The sequence below is a fragment of the Apaloderma vittatum genome, unplaced genomic scaffold (genome assembly GCF_000703405.1).
Source record: "Apaloderma vittatum isolate BGI_N311 unplaced genomic scaffold, ASM70340v1 scaffold28328, whole genome shotgun sequence".
NCBI lineage: Eukaryota > Metazoa > Chordata > Aves > Trogoniformes > Trogonidae > Apaloderma > Apaloderma vittatum.
This window is the reverse complement of record NW_009732897.1, coordinates 14,517-26,182: the sequence shown is the minus strand read 5'-3', so window position 1 is coordinate 26,182 and position 11,666 is coordinate 14,517. Positions and strand designations below refer to the sequence as shown.

The following is an 11,666-nucleotide window of genomic DNA, read 5'->3' as shown; positions in this document are numbered from 1 at the left end:
GCTCTGGGCTGCAGTGATGGAGGGCTGGGCAAGCAGGTTGTCTAGGGTGGAGGAGTGTTGGTATGTGCCTGGTTTGCTTTTTGTGTCAATTCTTAGGACTTCCTCCACATGCGAGCACGCTGGCTTCCAGCGGATTACAGGCAGTCGGTCTCGTTCAGTTCAGTTTCCTCTGAATTCACAGGGAGGACAGTCCCCTCCCAACCCCTGCAAACAGCCCTGCAGAGAGGAGGTTGACCCATGCAGGGGTGGGCTCCTGCGGGCTCCTGTTTTGCGTGGGTACAAATCAAGGGCCGCTTGTCCCTGGCAAGGCTTCAGCTCGCTTTAAGTCTTTGAACGCCAGTGCAGCAGGGTCTGTTCCTATGGGCTACAGGCTTACAGGCTCCTGCAGCTCCATCAAAGAGCATCCTTGCCATCGTCGGTCAACGGGATGTTAATGGCAAGGGGTGATCTCTCAGCACTCGCTTTTCATCGACACAGCAGAGACAGGCCCTGAAGTGGGTCTCTGTTAACTCCAGCCCCCTTGGAGGAGAGGCCACCCCTCCTCCTAAGGCCCGCACCAGCTGCCTCCCAGAGCTTTGAGCTGAGGGAACCTCCTGCCTTCACGCTTCTGAAACCCTCCTGTGAGAAGCAGGGCCCAATCTATGATGCCACCATGAAAAGGTAGGGCTTTGGGGCTTGTAGAAGAGTAAAACAACAGCAGAAAGCAATCCCCTCGTAAAGGAGCCTTGTCCCACGCGTGCTTTTCTCTCTCTCCTGAGACAAGCCTGACTGGGTTTGTGCCAATTTGAAGAAGACCAAGTGGTCACCGAGGAAGTGACGGTGGACCTCAGGCCTTTGCCTCTGGGCCTGGGTTATCCTTGGGCTACAGGAAACGGGGAGGAACAGCCACAAAACTGCGTCAGCATCGCAAGTGGCTGGTGCCTGTGAGAGGGAAGTGGTCCCCATCTGCCTCTGTCCCCTTCCTCTCCCCTCCTCTGCCCTCTCTCCCTGGTCCTGCAATGGGTGAGGATCCCGTGTTGCTGCAGGATCCCTGCTGGATCAGCCTGAAACACAGGGTTCCTGGTTTGTGGGGAACTGTGGTCTTTGCTTTATCTGAAACCAAAGCGATGTAGGCAGCAGCCAGTCCTTGCTGTGGTTTAGGAGATCCATGGGGCTGGGCAGCCCCACCACGCAGCACAGCCTGGGCAGGTGTTCCTAGGAGCCATGGAGACACCAGGGTCTTGCTGGGCTGTACTGGAAACTAGTTGGGACTCTGAACCTCTGCTCTACAGGGGAAAGAGCTGCCCAGAGGGAAAGCCTGCTCTAAGGTCTTGTGCAAACAGGGTGTCTGGGTAGAGCCTCATGCCCAGGTCTTTGGGGCTTTGGTACCTGAGTTTGACCCAGAGCCTGAGTCCCGCTGGCTTGAGGCTCCTGTGATGCTGGAGCTGCTGATGTTTGTTCTGCCTCGAGCCCTCAGTGTTTCGCTGGGAGCTGGGGCCACCCTGCGCTGAGCCCGGGCCAAAAGTTTACTGAACTGCAAAATAACACCGTGTTCTGCAAGTTGGTGGTTCCCAAACTGCTGTTGCTACCTTGGAGAACTCTTGGTTGGCTTCATGTGTAGGGCTTCTGCTCTAGCATTTCAAACAGCTAATGCAGGAAGATGCTTTAAAACATATTTCAGTAGTCACAGCGCACTCCCTCGAAGTCGCATCGGCAGAATTTTCCTCCCTGCAAAGGCCGTGCTCTCTGCCCCTTCGCTGGGAAACTGCTGCACAGCTGGGGCTGCGTGTGCCAAAACGCTCTCCAAGCCAGGGCGGGGTCTCCCGTTCTCCCTCTGGGGCTCTGCTCTTTCCCCCCCAAACTGGTTTTTCGAGTCATTTTTTCATATGTGCCTCCATCTCTGCTGCTGCTGCTCACCTGCGTTTGGGGAGGAGCCTCCCAGAAACTGCTCTTTACCTGCAGCCGACCTCCCGTCGCCGAGTCTTGTCATTCCATCCCCACAGACCAGAGCAGAGAGCCAGCGCCCGCCACGACTTTGCAGATTCCAGGAGACCAGCTGGGACCTTGCCAACATGTTCAAGGGGGTAGGCAAAGGCTCCCCGAGCAGAAGTTCCCCCAACAGAGGTTCCCCTGTCAAACCTAGCAAGTAAGTGCGACTTCTCTCTTTTCTCTAAGCTTTCCTGTGGACCCTGGGGGAAGAGGAGGGAAGGGCTCTCGAGGTCTCCTAAGCCACCCTAGGAGCCATCTCTCTCTGTGGAGCAGCCAGAAAGCTGAGGCTCGCTGAGAGCTGATACTAAAACCTGCTGCCCCAGCTGTTGTCTTTGTCTTTGGTGGCCTTTGTGCTCTAACCCAGAAGTATCTGTGCAGCTCTGGGGACCTGCGGTGCCTGCAGACGTGCCCAGAGCTGTGTTGATTGAGCAGGGAGGGGCAAAGCCCCTTTTGGGCAGGGAGGAGTAGGGAGAATAAATGCAGCCTCTTCGCTTGAGTGGAGGAAGATCTGCTTGGTGGTGAAGCCGATATGAGCCCGGATTTGAGATCCCAGGTCTCGCTGGTTGTGCGAGGTCGGTGTGGTGCTGCCCTTCCGTCCCTGGAGAAGGATGCTCAGTTTGGTGCTTTGCAAGTGGTGAAGATGGGTGAGGAGTGGGTTTGCTGGTGGCTGCTCTAACCCATCCTGGTGACAGGCTGGGTCTCTGCAGGTCACACAGCTGAGGTTCCCTCTTTCAGGCCTGTCTGAGGCAGCACCAAAAGGATCTGACAGCCGTATCCCCTCTGAAGAGGTTCCCTAAGTGAGATGTGTGATGGGACCAGGGTGACTCCCTGGGAGGAAGGTGTCCTTGAACGAGCGCTAATCCCTGTCTTCAGCCTCCTGAAGCAATTTTGCATTTCGTAGCTTCAGTGGACTGCATTCTGCAGGAACTCCTGTCTTCAGCCAGGGTTAGAGGCTGAGAAGATTGTGAGGGGGTTTGTTCTGAGGAGGAGGGCACCTGCAGGGAGAAGCAGGGGCTGCCCCCCTCTCCTGGGGCCACCAAGAGCCGCAGCCCAGGGTGGCGGGTGTGTGTGCGGGTGCCTGGGTGGGCACAACGCAGCACTGGCACCCCACTGTGCCGTTTATGGGTGCCAAACCCAGCGTCAGCAAACAGCTCTGAGGAGGGTGGTGGCCTGGTGCTGCTGGGAGGGCAGTGGGATGTGGGGACAAGGTGGACCTTGTAAAGGCTGAAGCTTCCCTGCGTGGAGGAAGGGAGCTGGACCTCTGCCATAGGCAGCTTCTGCCTCAGCCAAGCTGAACACTCACAAATTCATCTTGAAGACAGATTTGGGGGGGGGTCTCTGAACTCCAAGCCTATCTCGGAGCCTGACTGCGGTGAGATACCTCCCCAGAAGTCCTGGAACTGTGTCAGCCTCTTTTTTTTTTTGAAATCTTGCTAATGCAATCTGTCCACCTCCCCAGGTGCGGCTGGGGATTTCTCATGAGGCTTCCTAGGACAGCTCGTTGCAGCTCCTGAGGCACTGTGGGAGGTTCTGGGCGAGATTCTCCCCCAGCATGAACCTCTTGGGATAACTGGCATCACATCTTGGTGAGAACTCACACCTCTTCCGTGTGGAGGCTGCAGGCTGGAGGCAGAAGCGTGGCAATTACTGAGCTGGTTGCGCTTGTTTTAGCCTTTGTCTGACAGTTGGTGCCTCCTAATTCCTTTGGCCGTTGCCTGGAGCTTGGTCAGTGCCCATATTAGCTGAGAAAATGAAGGTGAATGAGTTGTCTTAGGAGTTGCTGCCAGCACACGCTTTGCAGATGGCCCCAAGAAAATGTCGGTGGCCCGTAGCTGCTCTTGTTGGCCCCAAGGCCAGAAACTCGGCAGCGGTTGATGTTCCTGCCTCGGGGGGTTCCTGACCAGCGGATGCCGTTGCTGGACCCCTAGAGAGGTACCTCGCCTTGGTCCTTGGGAGCATGCTGTTGAGCATCTTGACTTGCTGGGCCCTTCGCTGTCTCCGCTGGGTGGAGGCATCCCAGGGAAGGCAACAGCAAGCACAGGTTTGTCTCCCCAAGGAGCATCCTCGTTGTGCCCTGCTCTAGGAGGAGGCACAATGTGGGGCTGAGAGGGGAAACTCATGAGAAGGTGGAATTCAGTCAAATCTGGCTGGACTGGCTGCTCGGGTGAGGTCCTGACAAAGGGCTGTGGGTGGTTTTGGAGGTGGGTGGCAAGCCATCTCCTGGTTTAATGTTCTTCTGGGTGTGCTGCTTCTGACACCGCCTGCCTCTGCTTCTCCCCAGTCAGTCTAGAGCAGGGTGGTTACTGGGGGGCAGGCGCGAGCTCAGAGGACTAATCCAGCGTTGGCAGGGGGTGCTGGTGCTCTGCTGCGAGCAGCTCGGGCTGCTGGATCGCAACGTGTGAGGATTTCTGTGTGTCGGGGCGAACAGACCCAGCTTTGGGGTCTGCCCTGTGGCCATAAAACAGAGCTCCCTGGAAGGAAGGGACGGAGGGGACTGAAGTGGGGAGGTGCTGTGGTCCTGCCCAAAGGTGCCAGAGTGGCCAGGAGTGAGACACAGTCCTGCTCCTGCTACAAGACACCGTCCCTTGCGTGCAGCTGGGCAGAAAGTGGTATGAGAAATGAACCAATTAATAATGACAGTAATAGTGCTCTGCCTCTTCCAGGCATGAGGTAGCCCTCGGGAGGAGACCTGCCCTGGCTCTTGAGGAGGAGGAAGAGCTCTGACAAGGCTTGCCCTGTGGCTGAGCACCGATGGCTTCTCCACTCGGGCATCAGGCCTTACTCCGGCCACCAGGGCAGCATGTAGACACCCCTCTCCTCCCAGGACACCCTCTGCCTGGCTTCAATGTTCCTCAAGCATCCAGACTGCTCTTTTGCAGACTCTGAAGTGGTTCAGCTGTTTTTAGGGCTGGAGAGCCGCTTCCAGCCTGGCTTCTGGCTACAGGGTCCGTCTCCTCCTCTGCCAGGCTTCCTCCCTTGGCCAGCACAGAGACCTCTTGGCTCTCCACTCCAGGACACACGGGAGAGATGATGTTCTCCAGGAAGCATCACTTCTTCCCTGAAGATCAGGTTGTTTGCAACAGCATCCTCATTTTCTAACCTTAAGTGCTTCGTGAAGTGCAAATGCAGCGCAGGCTGGGGGTGGTCAAGACGGAATGCCCATCACTGGGAGGTTTCTGAGGTCTTTTCAGCCCATAGTTTCACTGCGGCTTGGCCTAAACAAAGCCGAACCATGTGTCCAGCCTTGTGAATCAAGGGTTTGGGTGTCCTAGTCTTTCCTTCAGCCAGGAAGGGGGTGCCACCAGGAATAAGCAGAATTTTACTGGTGCTCTACCCAACTTGAGAAGGACGGATCCTCACTTCTTACCTCTTGGAGCAGCACAGTATCCACAGCCACATCACAACAGGGCTCCAGCTGGACATCGCCCCCAGTCCCGCTCCTCCCAGGCAGGAGATGAGCTCAGCCAGACCTCTCGGGTGGATGGTCCTCTCCCAGGCACAGGGCAGAGGCGTCCATCCCCTCGGACGGCGGCCAGCCCGTGACTCACTCTCTCCTCCCTGCGCAGAGAGCCCGGGCAGGAAATTTGGGTGGTGCTCAAGTATTTGCTCATGGGACACCACCTCATTCCAGGCATGTCAGGGATGAGTGGGAGATTGTGTAACCTCCTGGGGAGGGGGGACCTCCTAGGGCTTCCAGCCTGCTGCATGCTCAGGCTCATGGGGACTGAGTCCTGGCTCTGTGCTTCTTCCATCCACCCTGTTGTGCTGGGACTTGAGACCACCCTACGACTCGCCGAACTCTGCAGCTTACCCCAGGAAAGGCATCTGTGGGGCACGGCTGGTGTAGGAGGGATGTTTATCCGGGTATCGCTTTGCTGACACGCATTCTGCAAGCGAAGAAGCTGAGGCATGGCCAGGAGACGTGGCCAACCCGAAGCCCCGGAGGGAGCTGAGAGCTCATGGGAAATCAAAGACGACGGAGCAGTCGGAGAAAGGGGCCAGGAGGATGCTGCGAGCAGGAGCGCTGGGGCTGCTCTGGAGTTACACGGGTTCGGCCCTGCTCAGCTCCGTTTGTGACACCTGAGTGCTTGACTTGGGGTGACAATAACACACACACAGTCACTTGGGGCTGTAATAAATGAACGCCCCAGCACCTTCCCCAGCCTTTCACATGCGCTGGGGAATAGCTGGCGAAGTGAGGAGGAGCTGGAGCAATGACAGAGTCGTTAAGGGAACTGCTTCCCTCTCAGGGGCCAGGAAGGAAACCACGCGGCCGAAGGGCAGGTGTGTGAGGCTCTGCTGCAGGACATCACCTTTCTCCTGCCTTTTTCCTCCACCAAAGAGATACCAACCAGCTCTGAAGCGTGCCCCTGCTTCAGCTGACCCCTGTGCCATGTCCCATTGTCACTGTTCAGACTCTCCTTCTGGTCTCAGACCCCAGAGCTGGCACATCACTGAGCTGAGCCTCTGCTCAACTTTTTCCCACCAGCAGACATCTGAGGGCTCGAGTCCCTGGGTGATGCCGTCGGTCCACACCCTCCCACCTCTGCTTGCCCACATCCTGGCAGCGCCGCGCCTTCCCTGCCTGGAGGGTAGGGCCGGCACTGTCCTCAGGGGCAGAAACAGCAGGACACCAGGACAAAGGTGGCACCAAGGCTTGGGCTTCCTTGTCTGCGGGGAACTTAGTGAAGCACCCCGTGGCTTGCTGCAGGCTCTGGATCCAGCTTTCGGTTGGGCTCTTGGCGCTGGTTCATGGTAGTGGGGCTGGAATAAGGGCTGGGATGGTACCAGTCCGTTGTGTGGTGTGGTACCAGTCGGTTGTGTGATGGCACCGAGGTGAGAGACAACAGAGAAGGGGCTTTATGGGGACTGGAGCAAGGAGGGCTAGCAGCCGTGCTATGGCCTGAGGAAATGGGTCCCCAGGCCCTGAAAGTGGCATGACTGCACCAGCCTACGTGGTGCCCAGAAGGGTTTGTAGTCTGTGTGGCCAAGTCCTTGTCCACTTGAGCCCAGTCCTGAGGCGGCACTGGGCTCTCCAGCCTCTCGGTGGCCTGAGCTGCAGAGCACTTTGTGTGACACAAGACCACAGGGTGGCAGTTCCGGGTCAGGCTGACGAGCCCTCTTGCCCAACCTCTACCAGCAGCTGCGGGCAGACACCCAGGGAAGAGCCTCCAAACAGGGCAAGCATGTTGCGCTGCTGCTGCAGGCTGCTCTCCTGGCCTCCAGCTGTCTGTGGCTTCAGGTCTTCCCAACCCAGATGTGGTGTCGGTGCCTTTGGGAGGCCTACAGAGGTTTGGGGGACTTTGTTCATTCTTTTTTCCCCCTCCAACGCTTTTTGAGGCCACACAAACTTTTGAGTGTCTGTGGTGTCCTGCAGCGAGGAGTCACGCAGGTGAGCTGCACGATGTGCCAAAAGTCCCCACTCGCTCACTCTGAACAGGCGACCTCTTGCCTTCACTTGGCTGAAGGTGACAGCCAGGCATCGACCACTTGGGTGCATCCGCGCCCCTGGCCACAGCTTAGACCTTGTCTTTGGAGGCCAGGAGGAGGTGGAGGAGAGGCCTGTAGGACCACACCTGTGGCACATCCTGGGCAGCGCTGAGGAGGGTAAGAATTGCCTTCACCCACCCGTTTGCTTTGCTGCTCCCTCTCTCAGGTCCTCAACAAATGAGCTGGCCGTGCTCATCTCCCGCATGCAGACAAACGCCGACCAGGTGGAGAAGGACATCCTGGAGACGCAATCCAGACTCAAGCAGGTGAGTTGTGGCAGAGGGTGGTGGGAAGGTGAAAGGCTTTGCCTAGAACTGCAGTGTCTAGGTTAACAGGTCAGGTGTCTGCTCAGTGCATCAGCTCGCTGCCGCAGGTTTGGGGGCTGACTCGAGGCTGGGGGGGGAAAGAGGAACCCGCAGAGCCTCCCAGCACCGGGGGACGCCTACCAGGGCCCACCAAATTCCCTTTTTGGCGTCGTGCTTCCCACGGCGGGGGCGGTCTCAGCCACAGCATCACACCCCGGTCCCTCCCAGCGACCCCAGAGGCAGGCAGCCAGCCTGGCCCACGCTGGTCCCCTGGGTGGGAGAGATGCTGAAGCAGCACCTTGGCCGGGCAAACACTCCCCAGTTGCACCCTTGCGTCAGAGTTCTTCTCTGGTCGGTGTGTTGAGCATCCAGGCCCTCTGCATTCACTAGGGAAAAGATTGTGAGGTGTGTGTGGTCCAACCAGGCTTTTTTCTCCATCTTCCCCGCTCTCCAGGATGGCAGCAATCACCAGAAGAATAAGGCTTTTGAGTTCCAGTCAGAGAATGCCAGGAATCTGAAGGAAGCGGAGACCCTGCTGAAGGACCTTTTTCTGGACGTGGACCGAGCCAAGCGGCTGAAACACCCTCAGGCGACTGAGATAGAGAAAGAGTGAGTACAGCGGTGGGGACTGCTGCAGTGGGGGGCACCGAGCAATTGGGACCCCCCCTGGGATCTAGACCAAGCTCCAGTCGTTGCCATGAGGACTAGTTTCACCCTTCTTCCCATGGACGTTTGCCTTAAAATCAGGGCTCCTGCCAACACGTCATACAGCCAGTGGTGTGCAGGGTGGCTGCCCGCGTGATCACTCGGTCTTATTAGGGAGCTCTTGTAAAAGGTGCCAGAAGAATGCAGAGCTAAAGCCCTTCACTCCTGTGAGCAGAGTTGGCCATTTGAACGGGCCTCTGCTGCTTTGCTCCCCTTCTCTCTCCAGCCCTTCCAAGTGGAAATCAGGAGGGAAGAGCTCTCTCCTAGCTGGCAAGGGACAGCCCTGATCTCCCTGCAGTTCTCCTCCTGGGTTGTGATTCCTGAGACATCCCTGGAGGCAGAGAGCGCCAGGACAAGTGCCTCCGCTGATGACACAGAGACATGTGCCTTTTCTCCTTGACAGCATCCAGCAGCTCCACGACCGCGTGACGCAGCTCTGCGCAGAGTACCGGGCCCTCTACGAGCAACTGAACATCCCTGACGTGGGACCTAGGGTAGACTGGGCCAAGATCCTGGACCAAAAGATGGTAACAGCAGCTGGTTTTTGGTGTGTCTCCCAACTCCTGCAAGGGCAGATAATGTCCTCGATTGCTCGTAAGGCTCTGCCAGCCCTCTAGTGCTCAGCGTCATTCAGGGACATTGTGAGTGGTGGAAGTAACTCTAGGTAGGAGAAGGATTCTCTTCCCACATCTGGAGGACCCTCTTGATTGACCTTTTCAGATTAGGAGTTACCGGAGGAGGATCAGGTAGAGATGCCCTGCTCTATGGGATGAAAGGATGGAAGAGGTGAGGGCTTCACAGCCCCAAATCCTAGGGTTTCATGCTGCAAGGTCTTGGTTATGTGCAGTGCCCTGTTTGGAGTCCACCTGGATTCCCTTGAAGGTTGGATGGAGATTGTGCCCATCCACTGCGTGTCCCCATGCGAAGCGTGGCTGGTTCAGCTCAGGTTGGTACGCCAGGGCTGATGGCTTGGTTATCTCTGCCCCTGTGTGTGGCAACCAACAGCCATCCCAGTAAACAAGACCCCTTCCCTTCCTCCCGGACCGCTGTCCGGTGACAGATTTTATCGTACCCTGCCAGCACTCCCTGGGGTTTCTCCCTGAAATAAAGTCTTTCTCTTCAGTCTCTGATGCGCTCTTTTTGCACAGAAACAAGTCGACGCGGGGCAGTATGGCCCTGGCATGTCAGAGCTGGAAAAACAAATAGCTGAGCACAACATCCTCCAGAAGGAGATTGAAGCCTATGGCCTCCAGATCAAGAACCTCCGCTCCGGGGTAAGGCACCCTCCGTCACCAGCGTGTTACTGTCGGCTTCACGCGGGACCCTGCAGGCTCTGCTTGCTGTCTGGCTCTGTGTCTCATCTGCTCCTCCGCACGGTGAAAATCCACCCTTTCTGCAAAGGGCATGTAGAGACCTGAGCTTGGACACATCAAGCCATGCAGGAGCCAGGGAGGTGGTTCCTGAATGGTTTCTAAAGCACCTTCTATAAATCAGCTGGTCAGCAGCTACCACGTGTTTTGGTGATGTCTTTTTTGTCTCTTCCCCCCCCCGCCTCACTCCTTGGTCTTGGCCGTGTTGCAACCCAGGATGTGGCAGATTTAAAAAGCCAGTACAAGGACTTGCTGGTAAGCTGCTCCGTGGTTTTCGGGATGGGTGGGGTTGTACAGCAGAGCGACACCATCCCGGGTGGCCAGGGAATGCCCAGCTCAGGACAGGAGCTGACTCTGGCCTCGCACAGCGAAGTCGTGTCCCTCATCTTCTTTCGTCATTTCCTCCCTATCGTGGAATGGGTGTAAATTAAGAGCGGGTTTGCTGTCCTCAGAGCAATGTGTTGGTGAGATCCCTGTCTCTTCTCTTCATGGATCGTTGATCTGGAGTTTCCTGTACGTCCGTGAGCACAGGGTTACAGATGTGGCAGTAGGAAACCCCGTCCCAGCCCACACACTGTTCCACATCAAGATTGCAAATGTTGAGGCTTGCACTGATCCCTAACAAGGGCCCTGGAAAGGAAAAGAGCAGCCGGAGCAAAGGAGGTGGCTGGGAAGGAGGTCCTGGGTTCAGCCAGCTGGGCCAGTAAAGGTTAATGCTGAAGAATGGCATTTGTGAGAAATAGAGCAGAGCTGGGCCAGGTCTCAGACTGCCCGAGGCACCAGCCCACACCCAAGATTCTGGTTAGACAAACATATCCTGTCTGTGAAGGAGGGAAAGGGAACAGCAGCCCCATCGGATGAGGCAAGCGGTTGGCAGATGTCTCACCGAGGTCTCTGGGGTTCTCTTGGCGAATGTGCAACGTGAGCGGGGTCCTGGGGAGGAGGAGGAGAAGGGGAAAGTGTCTCCTCAGCCTGAGTGCTGTCTCCTGTGTGCATGGGCAGAAAGCTTCCATCTGGCGAGGGCAGAGCCTGGGCAGCCTGTACCACCACCTCCAGGGCTGCACGAAGGAGCTGGGCTACCTGACAGAGCAGCAGACCAAGATCCTGAAGCAGGACTGGAGTGACCAGATGACGGACGTCCAGAGCGTGCGTCGAGAGTACGAGGTGAGCTCTGGGGCGATGGCAGCGTGTCCTGGGCGTCACAGGCTGGTGAAACCTGGCGTGTGAGACTCACAGGGTGGATCCCAGCCTAGACATCCACCACCAGCCCCAAGCCTGGTGCTTTCCCAGAGCAGCCTGATAGTGCTGGGCACAGAAAGAGGCAGAAGAGATGCTCTGAATCCACGCTGCAGTTAAGGGTGAGCCACTCTGTCCCCTCGGCTGGCACACGGGATCATAGATGAGAGCTGTCGGTGAGCCTGTCTCTCCATGATGAGAGAGGAGGGAAGGGCTCAGCATCACGTCAGCTTCAGTGTCCAAAGTGCAACACCCACTGAGTGCTACGTGCTGGGATCAGGAGGAGGAGAGCGATAATTGCTTAGGAAAATGCTCTTTGAATGAATGCCCTGATGCTTTCTGAGGCCCAAGCATCCCTAATTTGTTTTAGCTTTGCCTAGGCCCTTCTTTTTTAAAAAACAAACAAACAAGGATGTCTCTGCTTTGGGACCCTTTTCTCTGCCACCTGGGGTTTGGTGCCCCTGGAGACCACTTTGTGCTCTCTGCCTGCTCCCAAGGTCACGGCATTTCTCTTCGCTTTCAGGATTTCAAGTCCAATGAGCTGCTCAGCCAGGAGGAGTTTGTGAACCATCTCCAGGATGATGGGGATAGG

General features: G+C 56.9%; 1 protein-coding gene across 1 annotated transcript in view; it reads left to right on the top strand.

The window, feature by feature from the left end:
- The first annotated feature begins 2,051 nt into the window (after positions 1-2,051).
- The window catches only part of EVPL (envoplakin), a 23,230-nt gene continuing 13,615 nt past the window's right edge, over positions 2,052-11,666 (top strand). Inside the window, exons 1-8 of the mRNA XM_009875688.1 lie at positions 2,052-2,125; positions 7,625-7,724; positions 8,218-8,372; positions 8,872-8,995; positions 9,617-9,742; positions 10,055-10,093; positions 10,841-11,002; positions 11,598-11,666. Coding sequence (XP_009873990.1) covers positions 2,052-2,125; positions 7,625-7,724; positions 8,218-8,372; positions 8,872-8,995; positions 9,617-9,742; positions 10,055-10,093; positions 10,841-11,002; positions 11,598-11,666 — 849 coding nt within the window. The remainder of the gene's footprint in view (positions 2,126-7,624; positions 7,725-8,217; positions 8,373-8,871; positions 8,996-9,616; positions 9,743-10,054; positions 10,094-10,840; positions 11,003-11,597) is intronic.